The sequence below is a fragment of the Narcine bancroftii genome, chromosome 9, assembly GCF_036971445.1.
Source record: "Narcine bancroftii isolate sNarBan1 chromosome 9, sNarBan1.hap1, whole genome shotgun sequence".
Lineage (NCBI taxonomy): Eukaryota > Metazoa > Chordata > Chondrichthyes > Torpediniformes > Narcinidae > Narcine > Narcine bancroftii.
This window is the reverse complement of record NC_091477.1, coordinates 22,435,813-22,455,555: the sequence shown is the minus strand read 5'-3', so window position 1 is coordinate 22,455,555 and position 19,743 is coordinate 22,435,813. Positions and strand designations below refer to the sequence as shown.

Here is a 19,743-nt window from a genome sequence, read left to right as displayed (position 1 = left end):
GTTGCTGCAGTTCTTCCAGTATGGTACATCAATGATGTCTATTCAAAGGTCATTTCAATCCCTATCCAGGTGTAGCTTGTATCATGAACCTTAGGGGGTAAAGAACCGAGATAGATGATGGTTTTACACTAAATTGGTTCCCCCACGCAGCCCTCCCTAAAAGAAAATTATTTAATTTGGGTGAAGCAGAGGCTCTCACATAAAATATTAATCAGAACTAGTTAGTTAGAGCTTTGTGCCCTAGCTCAAAGTGAGTGAAGCACGAAAGTCTGCAGATGTTGTGATTGTAGTAGAAACACAAATGCAGGAGGAACTCAGCTGGTCGCGCAGCGTCCAGAGCAGGTAAAGATATATAACTGACGTTTCAGACCTGAGCCTCATACCTTGAAGAAAGATTCAGACCCAAAATGTTGGTCGTAGTGTAAATATTTACCTCCTGTGGATGCCGTACAAACTGCTGAGTTCCGCCAGCATTTTTGTTTGGCTATAGGTGAGAGTGGATGGACTATAGTGAATGCTTCTGCTGTAAGGTGATTGCCCAGAAATAATTAAAAATGAGTTTTCAACTTGTGGAAGAACTTAACAACAACATATCAAGTTAAAATACAGCATTAGATTGGTTGTCATTATTGTCAAGAAGGAAGGAGAACCAAAGCTTAGAAACGTGGAACGCGTGAAGAGCTAGGTTTTTGTGAACTGTAAAAACACAATGCTGGGGTAACTCAGACGATGCACTTTATATAGCAAAGATGATGATGGTTATGTATCTTTTCGGGCTTGAGCCCTTTATCAAGGTATGAGCAAAATGTAGGCAGGTGCCCACGCTCGGGTACTTCTGAAATAGTATGGTATATAAAGAGATATGCTGGAAACCGGGAATAAAACTAGAAAATACTAGAAACAGGACAAGCAACATCTGGAAAGAGGTTGAACAGGTTGAAGATCTTTCATCAAATCTGGTAAATAGAGGAAAGAAGGTTGTAGACAAGATGAGGGTAGGGATAAATGGGGCAAATAGATGACCTCTGCTCTTCTTCCCTCTCCTCCTGAGGGTAGAATTCCTCTGGTCCTCACCTTCCATCACACCATCCTTTGCAATATTCCATACAGTGACATCTTTGCCATCCTTCTTTTTTCAGTATTTGAAAGGGATTCCTTTCATAACTCCCTGATCTACTCTCTGACATCATTCCCCCCCCCCCCCCACCCACCTCCAAACCCAAGTTGCTCACTTCTGTCTGCAAATCTCATAACCACAGGAGATGTAACACCCCTTTCACCATTTAAGGGCCCAAACAGTCCTTCTAGGTGAAGCAGTGATTTGCTTGTAATTCTTCAAACCCATGAACCTTGATGAGTAAAGAACAGAGATAGATGACCGTTTTACACTAAATTGATCCCCCCCCACGCGTTTGTTGTTCACCAATGTGGTCTCTACTACATTGGAGAAACCAAATTTAGGCTTCCAGGGGGAATGTGGACCTTGGGCTGCCAGGGGGAATAGGACCTCAGGCTGCCACCAGGAGTGGGGACCACTGTATATAGTATTTTTATTACAAAATATGAACTTGTGCAGTAGTTTTCATAAAGTTTTTTTAATTTGGTGGTATTTGTGGGAGAACGTAACTTGCACGTTAGAAGTCAAGGACTACCTGTACCAAAGAAAAAAACTGCACAACGTACACATGTAAACAGATAATGAAATGTAAACAAACTGCAATACAGAATTTCAAAAAATCAATGAAGTGCAAAAGTAAGAGGTCCTTAATCTGCAATCTGCTTCAAGAAATGTTCACACTGACTGCCCATTTACCCTTGTGATGTATTAATCCCACTTTCAAAAAATAACTTGCTGCTTGGTGAAGGAGAAATTAGCTCTTGGTAAAATAAACCCAGTCACATCACTTCCTCAGATCACCTCCTTTGAAGTCAGTTGAACCAAATGTGCAGAGGCAATTACAACTTGCACTGTGTTCATGTGCAAGCTAACAACTATATTTTCTAAATTAAAATAAATGTCATGAAGTCGCGAAAGATGTAAAGCAAGCTTATTATCTTGTATTATAAAAACAGAAGAAACAATTCCAGAGATTTGTGATAAAACTTTATTTAATGCCATTGAATATTGAGTTACCTGGCTTCAAAAATGATAAATACATACTTTTTGTAGTTTTACGCCATTCCAGAAATGTGGACGGGCATTTTCAAGAGTGTGTCATTCTAATGTTCCTGATGTGATTTTCACATCATCTATACGTGGGATGGGGATTTAAGAGCAAGTTGACCTGGGAGTGACCATCCTGAGAATTCCTGAATCAAAGGCTTTAACACATTACTGGGTTAGGATCCAAACATGGAAGCCCTTGACTTAGACCAAAGTGTTGGTGCTCCTCTTCCAATGTATCCTGATCATACTGCCACCCACTGCTCCACTCAGCCATAACTCCCCATTGTTCTTCAGACTCTGATCTCCTGTGGTCTCGATGAGAGAAATGTTTTTCACACTTGTATGTGAACTTTGAAAATTATATCAATGCAAAATATTTTTCACATTTTCTCCTCTTATCCTGTACTTAACCTGATTATTGACACCCCAATCCCAGGCACAATTCTTCTTGGAGCCCGTCCCCCATTTTTGGCTCAATTGCTCTGACGCCAGATCTTATTCTATGGCTTGTGGCCACTGGCCCTCCATGTTTCCTATCCTTGGTCCAATTTTGAACTGGGGCATGTACAACTCTCTTTTAGTAGTACCTGTAATAGACTGCATGTTTTTGTTGCAATGGCCAGTGGTTGCATCTTTTTGGATTCACCAGATTTCTAAGGCAGTTATGTTTTTTTATACAGAAGTTGAATGAAGGATAAACATTGGTCTGGTCAATGTTAGTAGTAGATCCATTGGTCTTCATCACAATGGCAGATGGAATGATCTGCATTAATTTCAAGAGGAGGCTGCTCTGACAGTAAAGCAGTTTTCTTTGCTACCCTGGAGTGTTAGGTCTCTAGGGTACAGAAAGTATCTCACTTTAAACCACCCAAACAATAAATTATTTTACATACCCAAGAGGCCTTGATTTTGCAGTTTAGCTTAATTTGTGTTGAATTGGCTCAGATTATAAAATAACCATTGCTTTGCAACTTGACCAAAAGCCAAGACTGTGGAGGTGGAATGGATGAATCATTCTGCGTTGGTCTTGGCCCAGTTCTGTTTAATTCTGGAAGTAGAGAGCATACATTTTCATGGATGTCTCCTCAGCCCCACTTTTTTTGTTTTTGATTTTGTTGCAATATACAGGTACATCTCCTTGTCATTCACCAGTGCCTTCCAGTTCTTTGGAATTAACTTCTTGAATCACTTGCTTCTTCCTTCTTTGTGAAGCCTACATCTTCTACCAAGGATTTGCTCATCTGTTATACTATTTCCTTGCATGGCTTGGTGTCCAATCTGTGTGATCTAGAGATGTAGCTTGGGAGATTTAATGTGAAGGTATTGTGGAAATGAAAAGTTATTTTTGATAGGCTAGTGCAGGTAGTCCTTGAATTCCAACCTACGCGAGTTACGTCCACCTGCACATACAACCAAAATTTGTTTAAAAATCTTTATTAAAACTACTGTATTCTCATATAATGTATTCTTCTTCTTGGCTTGGCTTCGCGGAAGAAGATTTATGGGGGGGTAAATGTCCACATCAGCTGCAGGCTCGTTTGTGGCTGGCAAGTCCGATGCGGGACAGACAGACACGGTTGCAGCGGTTGTAGGGGAAAATTGGTTGGTTGGGGTTGACAACAGCCCCAAGTTCCCGTTCCCTGTCAGCAACCTGAGGTGCCCGTTCCCTGACTTAAGACCAAACCCAGAGTTAAAAATCAATGCTCCCGTTCCCATTACGGTCATAAGTCGGGAACTCCTTGCAATTTGTTTCACTGTTCTGACTGGACATCTCTAAAATTCATCTGTAGATGCGACTAATATTTAAAGAGGTGTCCCTCCCCTCTTTGGCTTTCTTTGTGTGATCATGTTCAAGTAGGGGCACAGAAATCTGTGTGAGAAAGATCTTCATTTCAAATTTTAAATTTTTTTACTTGCAACTCGGTAGAAGCCATTTAAACCTGTGCCACTCAGTTACACCCAAATTAACCTATAACCCTGTACATTTTGGAGAGTGGGAGGAAACCAGAGCACTCAGAGGAAATGCATGCAGACACTGGGAAAGCACACAAACTCCTTCCAAACAGAGCTGTATTTGAACCTGGGCTGCTGTCACTAGCATAGCACTAACTGATATGCAGGCCATGCTGCTCATAATTTTAATCATCCTAACCTATCCTTATTTGAGATGCAGGCCATTACCTTTTAATCTGATCTCCCTCTCCAGTTGTCATTTGACAATATTTTCCCATGTGCAGAAGTGCTTTCATTTTACCTGGCACCAAAATGCAACTTGGATTGGAAAAAGGTAGTTAGGAACTGCACTGCACAGGTTACGTGGGAATTCATTCAAGAAACGTGTTGTTTGAGACGTCTGTAATGAGACCATACTCTATTTTGATGGAACTGCGAGTTACATCCAGTTTTGATACTTCTTTTGACCTATCTTAAGATTTTATTTTAAATTGTCTTGCTGTTATTCCTGCATCTTTTATGGTAACTAGACCCAAGATCCTTGTTCAACCTAGGCATCAGTTCAATGTTGTAATCTCTGGTGATTGATAACATTTAGCAAGGGTCATAAAGTTTCTGTGAAGATAGCTGATTAAACTGCTCAGCATTTAACAGCCTACTTATCTTTAAATAATTGACAAACTCTCCCTGTTATTGGATTGAGTTCATATTTATTGTCAGAATATATACATGACATTGCATACAACATAAAAGGCTCCAAAAATAAACCAGGTAATTATAGACCTCTGAACATGACATCAGTAGAAGATAAATTATTGGAAGGAGTTCTGAGAGACAGGATATATGGTATTTGGACAGACATGGGGTGATTAAGGACAGTCAGCATGGCTTTGTGCTTGGTAGGTCATGTTTAATGAATTTATAGAGTTTTTCAAGGAGGTTACCAAGAAGGTAGATGAAAGAAAGGCTATGGATGTTGTCTACATGGACTTTAATAAAACCTTTGACAAGGTCCCACCTGGTTAGTTCAGAAGGTTATGACATTAGGTATCCTTGGAGAGGATGTTATCTGGATTCTTAATTGACTGTTTGGAAAAAAACAGAGAGTGGTAATGGATGGTTGCCTCTCAGACTGGAGGCCTGTGACTAGTGATGTGCATCAGGGATCTGTGTTGGGACCATTGTTGTTTGTTGTATAAATCATTGTGTTTGTTGTATAAATCATTGGTCTGGATGATGATGTGGTAAACTGGATCAGCAAGTTTGCTGATGGCACAAAGATTGGAGGTGGTGTGGACAGTGAGGAAGATTTTCAAAGTTTGCAGAGGGATCTGGACCAACTGGGAGAATGGGGCAAAAAATGGCAGATGGAGTTTAATGCAGACAAGTGTGAGGTGATGTATTTTGGAAGGGCAAACCAAGGTGGGATGTACATAGTAAATGGTAGGGCACTGAGGAGTGCAGAGGAACAGAGATCTGGGAATACAGATACATTGTTCCCTAAAGGTGGCATTGCATGTGGACAGGGTGTAAAGAAAGCTTTTGACATCTTAGCCTTTATAAATCAAAGTATTGGGTATAGGAGTTGGGATGCTTTGTTGAAGTTGTTTAAGACATTGGTGAGGCCAAATTTAGAATATTGTGTTCAGTTCTGGTTGCCTAACTGAAGAAAGGATATCAATAATATTGAAAGAGTGCAGAGAAGATTTACCAGGATGTTGCTGGGTCTTCAGGAGTTGAGTTATAGGGAAATATTAAACAGGTTAGAACTTTATCCCTTGGAGACAAGAAGAATGAGGGGAGATTTGATAGAAGTTTACAAGATTATGAGAGGTTTAGACAGAGTGGATGCAAGAAAGCTTTTTCCAGTTAGATTGGGGGAGATAAATACGAGATGACATAGTTTTAAGATGAAAGGAGAAAGGTTTAAGGGGAACATTAGGGGAAAGTTCTTCACTCAGAGAGTGTTGGGAGTGTGGAATGAATCTGGGCTTAATCTTGTGTTTTAAGAATAAATTGGATAGATACATGGATGGGAGAGGTCTGGAGGGTTATGGAATGGGAGCAGGTCAATGGGACTAGTAAAATAATGGTCAGCACAGGTTAGAATGGCCGAATGGCCTGTTTTCTGTGCTGTAACAATCAACTCTTCTAACCCTGAGATTCTTTTTTCCTGCAGGTGCCAGAATAGCCATTAAGTTATAGTGCAAAAAATAAATTGTGCACAATATAAAACATGTAAACACAGAACTGTAAACAGATAACGAATATTAGCAAACTGTGCAATACAAAGAATAAAAAGAAAATCAATAAAGTGCTCAAGTAAGAGTCCTTAAATAAGTCTCTGAGTTTGTTGTTGAGGAGTCTGATGGTGGAGGCATAGCAGCTGTTCTTGAACCTGGTAGTGTGAGTCTTGTGGTACCTATACCTCTTTCGTGATGGCAGCAACGAGAACAGAACATGTGCTGGATGATGAGGGTTTGTGATAATTGTTGTTGCCCTCCAATGGCAGCCTTCCCTGTAGATGTACTCAATAATGGGAAGGGTTTGGCCTGTGATGTCCTGGGCCGTATCCACACCTTTTAGAGGGCTTCACACTCAAGGCTATTATTTGTTTACATACCAGACCATGATGCAGCCAGTCAGCACATTTTCCACCACAAATCTGTAGAAATTTGCCAGGGTTTCCTGGTGTCATACCAAACCTCCACAAACTCCTGAGGAAGTAGAGGCACTGACGTGCTTTCTTTGCGATGCCGTTGTGTTGGGTCTAGGAAAGATCCTCCATGATGGTGACTCACAAGAACTTAAATTTACTCACCCTCTCCACCTCTGATCCCCCAATGATCACTGGATTGTAGACCGCTGGCTTTCCTTTCCTGAAGTCAACAATCAGCTCCTTAGTTTTGGTGACACTGATTGCCAGGTAGGTGCAACATTCAGTCAAGTTTTCAATCTCAATCCTGTACGCTGACTCATCCTTTCCTTTATACAACCCGCAACTGTGGTACCGTTGGCAAATTTGTGGATGATGATATTGCTGTACCGAGCCACACTACCGTAGGTGTAAAGTGGGTAGAGCAGGGGGCTAAGAATATAGCCCTGTGGTGCTCCGGTACTGAAGGAGGTTGTGGAGAAGTTATTCATGGTTGTCAGAACAAGGTTTGCGTTGGTGCTTCATAACATATGATAAACAGAATAGGGTATTTCAGGAATAACTAAATAAAATAGCATGGCGTTGCTATACTGTACGGATATACCAAAGGCATCGCTGACTTTTGTGGCATCCTCAAAAATAGGAAAATAATATTTTGCATCTTCTTTACAGCGTGAAAGCATATGCTACAAATTATCATCCTGTTGCTTCCTCAACAGGAGCTAAATTTCCCCTGCACCGTGGAGCATTTAGTTCTCATAGAGCTTCTCGTTGTTTGGAGGAAAACTTGTAGTGAGTTGCATTGTGAGTAACCACTTATTTTTGGCCATACATTATCTGGTTTGGTTCATGCTTTGTTCTCGAGTTTGGAATGAGCTCTCAAGAAAACTACCGTGTATTTTGGCGTGTAAGTCGATAGGTGAATGTCTATTCCCCTTTTTCAGTCTAATTTTAAGGATTTTATGATATATCCAGCATATACGTCAAACCACAATTTTTGGGTTGTCTGGGCATCCTAACAACATCCCAATTTTTTTTTTACAACGCCCCAATTGCCAAGTAACAAAGCTGTAAATTAATCAAGTAAGTTTAAAAAAAGCCTTAGCTTCTGGCTGGGAAGACAGTTCTGGGTCCAAGTCTTCAGCGTTGGCTGCAGCCAGAGTTGGAAAGAGCGGGTAGGAGCAGCGATGGCAACCTTCCAAGTTGGAGCGGTGACCTTAGGCTTTAGAATTGTAGAATGTCTGGGTTGGTTATGGTGGAGCCTAATAGTGAGGAGGTGCTTCCAGTGTTGACTTATACACCAAATTGACGTCAGTCTAGTGTGTTCATAGAATTTAAGTTCTCAACAGTATATCTGACTTACAAGTCAATTTCACCACCCCCACCGAGAATTTTTTTTTAGGGTTTCACGACTCGACTTGTATGCCGAAATATACGGTTTTAAAAAATGTTTACACAAAAACAACGCAGTAACAGACCCTTTCGCCCCACGAGTCTGTGCCACCCAATTAACCTACAACCCCGGTATGTTTTGAATGGCAGGAGGAAACCCACGCAGACTCGGAGAATGTACAAACTCCTTACAGACAGCGCCAGATTTGAACTGGTACAGTAACAGCATTGCACTAACCACAACACTAACCGTGCCACCCAGTACTGCCTATGTAGCATGATAGGCTGAGAGGAAAAATGTAATTGATCGTTGTAAAATGACAAAATATGAACCATGGAATTTTTGGGAATTCTGACCTATGAGGCTTTGCATTCCAAATCATAACCAGTTGTGGCAATTATTAAAAGCTTTGGTTCTTCTGCCAATTTACTCAAATTTATGCCAGACCAATTGCATATTTTTCAAGCTCTTTTGAGCCCAATTTGTCTACAAGAGCTTTTTTAAGTTCTTCCAAACATTAAGAAATGCAGTTATGAATAAAACAAAACATATTTTGAAGAGGAACAATGGAAAATGATGGCAAAAATTAAAAGTACTGTATTGCACTGTGACTTGTTCATTAACAGAAACCTATTCAAAAGAATTTCATCTATTGTGTTTATTAATTTCACATGATAGAACATGTTTTTACACCTTCTCCACTTCAATTAGTATTGCTTGTTGCCACTGGTCCCTTAGCCCTTCCCTCTATAATCTCTTTCTTCCACTTTTTTACTCTTCTCTGTTCCATCTCTCAGCCACCCCCATATTTCTCTTTCTCTCTTCCTATTTGTTTCTATGTCTCCCATTGAGGATGGGAAGGGGGGTTGGCTTTTAACTGGCAAGAAAGAAAGAGGCAACATTTAGTGTGGTGCAGTATATGATGGCAAAATCCTGGTTTAGTGTGTGTGATTTGGGAAGAACAATGTGCTGGTTCTGAGAGTCTGGGAGGGAATGTTGACAGGGAGTTAGTGGGTGGGAAGGACCGACAAGGCAATGGCCCACAAGGTTCTAATCTTTGCAGATTCCTAGATGCACTCTCTATCCCTAGAAAACAGGTGACTTTACCATCCCACTTTCATGGTCTTATTAAACCATAACTTTTCCCTCTATTATCTATACATACATCTGACATGTCATCATCCTGAGATAGGTTGTGCATTGATCCACATTTTATTTTGGAGACTTTCATGTGTATTAATGCTACAAAGCATAAAAGAAACCAATCAGGCTTACTGGAATGTTATCAGAATTTGCACTACTGAACGCTGTTTCTATTCACAGCCCTTGTGAGTTAAAATGCCTCGATCAAGTCTGCCCTTTATTTTCTCTACTCAGTGATCCCTAGCTTTTGCACAGATCACTGGGATCTTTCATTTCTGTCAAATTTGTATTCTGTCTAAAAAGCTTTCACCATGTACAGTCTGGTGCCCGATAGGCCTGAATTTATTGGAAATGCCAGCAATTCAATGGAGAACTGCCAGAGTGTTTGGGATTCCTGAAGGAAAGTATGTGTCCCAAAGCTGGCAGCAGTTCACTGAGTATGTTCCTGCTTTGGACTCCACATACGCAGTTTCCGTACAATTGCCCTGAGTAGTGGACCTCCTGAATTTGGCCAGATAGACCTGGTGCTGGAATTGCAAGCCTATTAATTTGAATGGTGGGAAATGACCATAAAGGGACCTAGCAAAGTATAAAGTAAGTTACCTATTTTTGATTTAATTAAGTTTTCTTAAATATATTTAATTGTTTAGAAGTGTTTTAATACCTTTTTTTGTTAGCTTTTTAAAATATACTTGTAGGTCTGCACTCATTTGATGTAGCGCCATTGCAACTTCTATTTATTTATTTACTTTCTATTTGGACACAGCACGGTATTGGGCCTGTGCTGCCCATTTATACTTCATTGACCTACAACCCAGGTGTGTTTTTTGAACAGTGGGATGAAACCGGAACCCAAGCAGATATGGGCAGAAAGTACAAATCCTTAAGAAAGCACCGGATTCAACCCTGGGCACTGACGCTGAAACAGCATTGCGCTAACCGTGCCACCCTAAATAATATTTTTTTGCCCGTTTTTCAAATGAAAACACATTGTCTCACAATGTCTTTTCATTGAATTTGACCTGCCAATTGTCGGTGCAATATGGAAATCTTGCCTTGATTTCAGAAAGAAATGGGAAACTTCAAAGATATCAAATGATCTTCACACGTTGGATGCAATTAGTTTCTGAGTTGGTCAAACTTGGTTCTGAGCCACAGTTCAGAATTTTTTAAGCCAAAACAAAGAATGGCCTTGTGGCTCACCACATGATGGATTGGCACTCAAAATATCCACTAGTGTCTATTAATGAGGCTGCTTGCTATCTTGGTAGCTTGTACTCTAACTAATGGCGCATCTGTTGATGCTGATTGTATGATCTGCTTAATGGAATACTTGCTACTTCCTGTCTGTTCCTGTTGTAGTTACAAAGAGGGTATCAGAAGCACATTTTGAGACCTCCTTGGATGTTTTGCCAGCATTCAAGAATGGTGCTTTCTCTGAAGATCTCTAATGGAAATCTCTAAAGGTTTCATCAGGGGAAAGACCATCTTTAGTCAGGATGCCTTGCTTTGGGTCCCATTGAATTGAACAAAGAATGGGGTGAGAAATCAGGTTAGATAGAGCAGCAATAGAAGAAGGGGAAAATTGCTCTTCTCTGGATACAGGACATCCTTCCTTTGGCCCTCCAGCTCTCCATGGTGATCCAAGGAGCTGTATCCTCTCTCTCAGTCTCTGACCCATCCTCTAAATTGTCAATGTACATAATACTGTTCTTGGAACATTCCTGTTCTGATAATAATTAGATTCAGTTACTACTGTGCTAAATGTAGATATCCAAGCAAACTAAACAATCACACTGTCCTCATTTGAGGTTTGTTTTCATCCTTGGTAGAAATGTCCCATGTTCTTTTAACAGAAGAAGGTTGTTCTTCTGTATTTTACTCCTGATAAATTATCAGGCATGTGAAGTTTCCATGTATTTCCGCATTTTTAAAATCCATTTTCTGTGTTTTTGAATGAGTTCCGCATTCAGGATCTCAGATCAGTCTTCTCACTGCTACCTTCAAGCGGAAGTGCAGTGGGAACCTCGGGCTCCTGGCAGCAGCAGCAGGAACCTCGGTTGGGAGTTGTTGGTGATTGGCGGTGGCCAGCATTTTTTTTGTAAGACAAGAACGAGGTGGAATATAATATAACGAACCTACTGACTCTGTCAAATGAATCAAAACATCATCAAAAAATAAATTAATCTTGTATTACTCTCGATTAACTTTAAATCAGTTTTGTAATCTTTGATAAATAAAGCTGGTGCTAATGGGCAACCTTGTCTACTAGATCTAGTTAATTGAAATAATACATTAGCCTTCCCATTTGTTACAACTTTAGCTTTAGGTCCATTATATAGAGCTCTGATCCAATTTGAAAATACATATCCCAACCCAAATCTTTCCAACACCTTAAACAAAAAGTCCCATTCTAATCTATCAAATGTCTTTTCTGCATCTAAAGTCACTGGCACACTTAAATCTCCTCTCTTTTGTGCTAAATGTATTATACTAAGTAGACTAGTTACATTATCTATAGACTCTTTTTTTTTTTTTACAAACTCTATATGATCCACATTTATTTGCTTTGGTAAAAATTTTGTCAACCTATTCACTAAATTTTTTCGCAGTAATCTTATAATCTGCATTTAACAATGAGATAGGCCTAAATGATTAAGGTTTTAAAAGATCCCTACTTTTTATGGTATAGCTGTTATTATCACTGTAGAAAAAGATTCTGGAGAGTGTGCATTTATGCTGCCTGATCTAATACCTCTATAAAAGGAGGAATCAACAAGTCTTGAAATCCTTTATAAAACTTAGGCGGTGAACCATCTTCTCCCAGAGATTTATTGCTTTGTGAGCTCAATGCCTCACTTATTTCTGCTAGGTCTATTTGGTCTCGTAAATGAAGTAGATATATAGAAGATTGCAATAACGGAAGGAATTTAATGTCTTTTGAGGAATTAAAAAATAAGTATGGGATACACTTTTCTGTATTATCAACTAAGAGCATATTTAAGAGATAAATTGGATCCAATTATGTCATTACGGAAATGTAGTGATGTGGAGATGTTGATTCGTAATAGAGACATCAAGAAATTTACTTCAGCTATGTCAACTTTATTGCAAAAGGGAACTCCTAAGCAGAGGATCCATTGGTCCAGATAGAGATGGGAGGCGGATTTAAATATTAATATTGATGATCAAAACTGGCCGGAGCTGTCGAGATACTATCACAAATACAATGAATGTTAGATGTAGATAAGTTAAATATACATTTTGACATCAATTATATCTTACACTGCATAAATTAAATGGATTGAACTCAGATTTATCAGGTCAATATTTTAGATGTGACAAGGAGATGCGCACTTTTTTTACATTCTACTTGGTCCTGCCATAAAGTGAGACCTTTTTGAATACATTTAGGAACTTTTTTTAGAACAGGATGCAGGAATTAAATTTCCACAAAATCCAATGTTATTTTTACTCAGTAGTATTGTAAGGATTAGACTGAAATATATATGAAAAAGAATTTTTAAATATTGCATTAGCAATTTGAAGAAAATGTATCGCAGTAATGTGGAAATTGGATTCTCATCTCGGTACGGAACGATGAAATGCATAGCTGTGTTCCTCTTGAGAAGATTACTTATAATTTAAGAAATAAATATGATGTATTTTTGAAAATTTGTCACTCTTATTTAGAAATTGTGGGTATAAATTTATAGATATTTTCCCTAAACTTCGAGAACCTTGTTAACCTTGTTGGAGAATTAAAAAATATAAATTGTTAGAACCATGTGGTGGACGGTGTCTTTTTGGCAATCGGATCAGTTTTCATCCTTCTTTTCACCTATCTCTTGGGGATTTATTGTTAGGGGGTTGGGGGGCTTGCGGGTCTATGCCATATATAATGGATCTGATGTTAATATTTGATTGTCGTATTTTGTTAAGATTACATATATGGATAAAACTTTAAATAAGATATTTTTAAAAAAACAAGGTGGAATAAAGCAGCAAAGTGATCATTGTTTCTGGGAACAAGATGGAATAAGGTTGAGGTTCCATTATTGTCACATAACACTACATTTTAAAATGTAACATATATGGAATTCTTTAACTTTTTCTACCATAAGGAAGACAGAGTCGCCACTTTGTCTGACACCCCTCACAGAAATGAGGCCCCCACGAGGAATGAACTCGCAACCCCTGGTTTATATGACCACTTCTCTAACCACTGAGTTATCGGAGCCTCTAAAGCAGTGAACACACCATGAAGGTAACAAAAAGGCATAGAGAGGGAAAAGAATAAATTAACAAATCACTATAAGGAAGAAAAATGTTATTAGTATCCAGTGCCATTATTTATTTTGTAATGACTGTGTTTACTTTGAAATGCAATAAAAGCGGCTTGAAACTTGAAATTTTGTGTGTACATTTTCAAAAATTTTCCAAATGGTGGGCGTTTCCCCCAAACCCCTCCACTGCAAGAGGCACTGCACCCACCCCCGACTCCCGCTGTACACCTCGTGCAAGTGCTCAGCTCTTTTCCTCTTTTTTTTGACCTCACTCACATACCTGAACTATGCTTTGAAGTGGATTTACCATGGCAATTTATTAGAATTTATCAGTGTCTACAGTCAGGAAGTTCTTTCAGGCAGCAGAGTGACTTGTGTCCTGGTTGCAGAGTCAAGGTGGAGCTGAGATACTCTTTCTTTTCCAGAATTCTGAAATGCATCATGTTGAGGGTTTGCCTGCTGAGCTGTTGCAGTTTCTGAAAAGTTTCAGTGGCTGTTACCTTTTATGATTGGCATTTAAGTGCAATAGGTGGTAAAGAAAGTAGAGGAAAAGTCATGCATCCATGGTATTAAATGAGGCTTTGCTGTAAATAACAACAGAACACTAGCCGACATAACCAAAGGGTAAATGAGTAATGATACCTGTAAACCTTCATACATTGCAAACTATTTGTGTTTATGTTGTTGTAATATCCTTACAGCACATGTTATCAATGGAGGATATTTATGTAATGTTAATACTTATTTTTATTTTGTTATGTTCACATTCCTGCTTGACTGTGGAATGCCTTGCATCTTCCGATTGATTTAGGTGATCAGGGGATGCTGGGATGAGGGAGTAATGGTTGCTATAGAGGTGACACCAATTGATTGATCCGTCTTTTACCATTACATTTAACACCATTCATGTGATGTACCCTTTGCCTGTTTCAGTTCTGAAGAAAGGCTGAACATGTTGCTGTATGTGGTGAGCACGATGTGCCGCCAGAATAAAATAAATTTCTATTCTTGAGGGGGCGGGCAGTATTTATATTTGCTTTGTGGTGTCCTGACCATGAGCTCCCAGATTTTCTGACGTGAGCAAACATGAGGATTTCAGGTGCTGCGTAATTTAGCCTAATGGAGGGGGATTTGCTTTGTACAAAATGAAAGGAAATTGAGAACTACTATTTAATCAACCTCAAATAAAATCTTTACTTTTAAGAATAATGAGGCCTTGTGTTATTTTAGTTGTTAGATTTTCTACCTGGCAAAACTTCATGAAGAACAGCACACTAGACTCTCCATCCGTGTGACAAGTGGCCTGACCCTATCACGCTTAAATAATAATGGTGAGCCTTCAGCACCCATTTGAGAGTCATTGGGAGTTCAGGGTTGATGGAGGAGGGAAGGGTGGAAGCTGATATGCTTCCGCAAGCAACTTTAAAAGTGATACCACAAAATTGATTTTGCAATAAAACTAATCCTCCACCTTCAGAATTCATCCAAGATTTACAGTAGAGGCTGGATTCCCTACCAAAAGTTCCAAAACTTGCACGGTCATTGGTATTAATCTCTTGTTCACAAAATACTGAAACACTTCATCAATGTTCAGGAATACTTGTAATGTTCCTTTTATCTTCGGTCTGTAACTAGAAGCATTTCATTTGCATTCGCCTGTGCATATATTCAACCCATTCAGAGTTATTTTTATTATGTTGATATCCACCTGATTTCTTCTATCCTGCTCTGATTGACTTTTTCTAAATCTCATGGGTAAAGTTAGATCACGGCTTCCTCATATGAATGGCCATGTCAAACCAATGCTCAATATTAATAGCATGGTTAAAAAGGGGCATGCGACACTCCAACCTCACAAGTTGGCATTGCACTGTCTACTGCTCGTTGCTTACATTGTCTGCATCAGTTGAAAAGTTGGAGCAGGGCCAGGCGACTGGTGGGAAAACAGATGCAGCCTGCCGCAGATCCCCTCAGGATCTGGGCCTTGAGGTGACAACTCATCACCCCCAACCTCCTCGATCAGCACTGCTGCCTTCTGCCAAACAGGAACATTAACTGTGTATACAATGCGCACTAGCATGGAGGGGAAGCTTGTTGGTTAAAACAAGCTATGTACAGAGGAATGAGCCTATCAGTAAAAGCACGATGGCAGTGATGATATGTAAAGATACTTTTCCTGGCGGTGTTTTTTTAAATTAACTTTGAAGTGAAATTTGTGCTGGCTGTGACTCGGAACGATCTGTAGCTGTTGGTTTATTTATGATGGGCCAGGGATGCTCATGTGGCTGTCAGATCTTCTAGTCAACAAAATTCGCCAATCAAGTTGACATTAATGGTGCAGCAGCTGCCGGCAGACTGACATACCGCCTCCTCACTCGGCTCCCAGGTATTGGCAGAGAGCTGACATTGCCATGCCAAGCAGGGCCATTTTTGCTAGGACTTTTGGTTTCTTAGTTCTTTACAACCCTGTTCCAAACAAATCAAAGATTGGAGTCTAGAGAAAGATGGGAGAGCATCTGACTTCAAAGCAGCATTTAAATGATCGTCATATCAAAAAGACATGGTGAAATTGAAGTCGATGGATGTTGTTGGGAAGACATGCAGCAGGTACATAGACAATATTCAGACACAGGCTGACAAGTAACAAGCACCACATGCTCTGCTGTTGCTAGGCAATCATCCTCTCCAACTTTGATCACAAACCTTGATAGAGAAAAATGACACTGCTCTGGCCATGTTCTTTGCAATCAAGATCCTGGATGTTACTATCGATCAGAAAATAACTTGAACCAAAAAATTAAAAGCAGAGGAGCTGAAGATCCTTGTGCAAAGAGTAAATTTGATTTGCGATGCAGGGAAATATGGTATATATGCAAAGGTTTTTTTAAATTTTAATATATGCAAATGTTTTTTAATTTAAAATTTGGTTATCATGCTTGGTATCAGGGCCTTTTGGCCCTCCAGCCTGTGCCACCCAATTGACCTACAAGCCTGTCACATTTTGAAGAGTGGGAGGAAATTGGAGCACCTGGTGGAGACCCATGCAAACATGGGGAGAACGTACAAAGTCCTTAGACAGCACTGGATTTGAACCCTGGTCTTTGGTGCTGTAACAGTTCTTAAACATACCACCCAATTGGTAGAGAGGTGAAAAGAGAGAGAAATGTCCACTCTTCAGCAGGATGACCTTCCTCACACACGAGTGTATGGAAGATGTGTGAGTTGATGCTGTTATTTCCAGCCCCCAGCACTGACATTTAGGATTGACTTCCAAGGTCACTTTGATAACTACTATTCATTACTTGCTCTGTTCTGGGGCTGAATTTGTGGCTGTGCAGATGGCATAGTTCATATGATTTAGGAACATTCATGTCTCGCATATTATTCCTTTCTGATGTTCCAGTGGGAGACCTGCTTCATGAACAACCAGGTTCATGAGGTTGCAGGAGGCGGGGACATGGCCTACAGGGTTTGGAACCGCAACAATGGGTGATGATATCGATGGGGAGGAAAGAGTGGGTATCATTTGTTGGGTTTTGAGATTTCCATTTGATGGCTGGAAATTAGTGGTAGAGTTGGAGTAACTACTTTGACATTAAGTGGGTTGAGCAAAGTGTGCGAGCATGTGAGATCATTACCATGAAGAGATTGGGTTGTGGCATGATGTCAAAGGAAGAGCAATAAGTTCTCTTCTAAAGGGCAAGCTACTTCATTGAAGTTTCCAGTTTTCATCCGTGATCTACTCAAGGAGATCCTTTTAAGTTGAATTGGAGAAGCATTTGTAAATCCCTGTTTCTGCATGTGGTTTTCACAGTGTATACCACATAAATGCAACATAAAGTGATGGAAATAACATCCAGGGGTGTTATATCATATTCACCATGCATGACTGCAATCTTCACATGCATCCATGTCTCAGATAAGACCGCAAAACAATAACACGTAGGAGCAGAAGCAGTCTGTTCAGCCCATCCAGTCTATCCCACCATTCAGTCATGAGCTGATCCATTTTCCTTTTCAGCCCCACTCCCTAGCCTTCTCCCCATAACTATTGATCCCCTAGCTAATAAACAACCTATCAATATCTGCCTTAAATGCACCCAATGCAATCTCCACAAAGAGGCAACAAATTCCACAGATTAGTTATCTTAAGAAATTTCTTTGCATCTCTGTTCTAAATGGACACCCTACAATCCTGAAATTTTTATCCTAGACTCTCCCACCATGAGAACAAGCATTCTACATGTACTTTGCCCATGCCTTTCAATGTTTAGAATGTTTCAATGCAATTTACCCCCCCCACCCCCATTCTCCTAAGGATAGACCAAATGCTATCAAATATTCCTCATGATAACCCTTTCATTCCCAAAATCATCCTTCTAAACCTCCTCAAAACTCTCTCCAACATCAGCACATCCTTTCTTAAATGAGGAACCCAAAAAAATTGCACACTTCTCCTGGTGAGTTCTCACTGGTGCCTGCATAAGTCTCAACATCGCATCCCTGGTCTTTTATTCTATTCTTCGTGAAATAAATGCCAACAATGCATTTGCTGAAAAGAATTATTTAAAAAAAGTAGTGGACTTTATAATCTCTGACTTTAATAGTACTTTTATTCAAAAAATTGATTGTATAATAATATGACATGCATTTTTAGGGTGTCGCAATATCCATCCCAACCTCCTTGTAAAAACTTTGGAATGTCAACCTGTAAATTTCTAGGTTTTGATTATTTTATTTTATAGGTGATGTTATTTTTCCAAATGTTGTATTTTGGCTTGAGTAAACAGAGTACCAGTCCTTCATTTGGTAGTGGCTATGTTAATGCCTTTGCTCTGATAGCTAATTAAAGTATTTCATTTGCAATAATAGCTGAACAGATTTTTAAAAGGCAAAAACTATTTATTGTCCTGGACTATAACGTTATTTGATATTATACCGTTAGAAGTAGAATGCTTATAATATAATTCAAGTGATTTTCATTTTTAATTTTAACAATATTAATCAATAATTATTAACAAAAATTGGAAATTGTTAATTAGAACATTTTACCAGTTATATAATAAGTATATATTATAATATTTTCTTTCTGTTATATTAATGCAACATGTATATGGGGTTACTCAGAATATTTTAAAAAGAAAAAAACAACTATTTATCTTCTCATTATGATATTTGAAAATTGTTTATCTTGATGTTCCTAGATACTTTGAAAGATTTGTCAATGAAACAAGTTTCTCTTTTGCTCATTTTCAAAAGGTTTTTCGAACGGATCTGATCACTGCCATGAAGTTGCCCGAATCATACCAGCTTAATGCAGATGAGTACTACGTGCTGGCTGACCCATGGCGACAGGAATGGGAAAAGGGTGTTCAAGTTCCAGCTAATACCGAGTCAATTCCCGAACCAGTCGTGAGGTAAGTTTCAGTACACCCTATTTAGACTAAAAAATTTGTGCAGACCAATGCTGCTGGGCTTTGGCAGCCAGGTGAAATGAAGCATGGTTTTGAGGTAATCTGATAGAGGTTTGCAATTAGAATAAGCAAAACAACAGAAGCAGATATTTAATGAGTACCTCTAAGAAGAGCAGAAAAACCATGGCGGGACGTTCCAACATTAGTTGGGTAAGTGTGAAGCTCAAGCAAGGGTGATCTCAATGAACTGGACTTTGGAACAGAGCCATTGGTAAGGAATGAAATTGTCAGAGATATCAAATGCTACAGAAAGAGTGGAGAGTGTTAATGAACTGCACTCATTTTTATTGGGGAAAAACATCTTTGAATATTGGATCAGTGAAGGTGGAAACCAAGATATGAAGGAATAAACACAGGTGTGAAGCGAGTGGTTGAGGAAATCAGCAGGTAGAGAAATATGGTGAATGCAAGACAAAATGTTAAGGAGTTAACACGTTGACCATTTGTTTGTGGGCAGAAAATTTTTCAAGAATAAACGCAGAAGGGTTGGCAAAGCGTAGAGGATGTGGACTCTTTTGGGTACAAAGATCTACAGCGTTCCTCCAGCAGATTGTTTTTTTGCTCCAGATTCCACATCTGCTGTTTCCTTTGACTCCACTGAATTGTGGTAAAGGGCAAAAGAAATATGATAAACTGTAGGTAATTTGTCCCCTTAAACCTGCTGAGCCATT

General features: G+C 39.4%; 1 protein-coding gene across 31 annotated transcripts in view; it reads left to right on the top strand.

Moving 5' to 3' along the window:
• The window catches only part of LOC138743288 (protein Jade-1-like), a 199,850-nt gene that overhangs the window by 49,816 nt on the left and 130,291 nt on the right, over window positions 1–19,743 (top strand). For 19 of the 31 annotated variants that reach the window (XM_069898402.1, XM_069898377.1, XM_069898381.1 and 16 more), the window contains one exon: window positions 18,858–19,015. In XM_069898402.1, the coding sequence (XP_069754503.1) occupies window positions 18,858–19,015 (158 nt within the window). Of the gene's footprint in view, window positions 1–7,495; window positions 7,581–8,318; window positions 8,383–13,436; window positions 13,580–14,828; window positions 14,930–18,857; window positions 19,016–19,743 lie in introns of those variants that run through there. The other 12 variants (XM_069898388.1, XM_069898389.1, XM_069898386.1 and 9 more) reach the window with 8 other exon arrangements.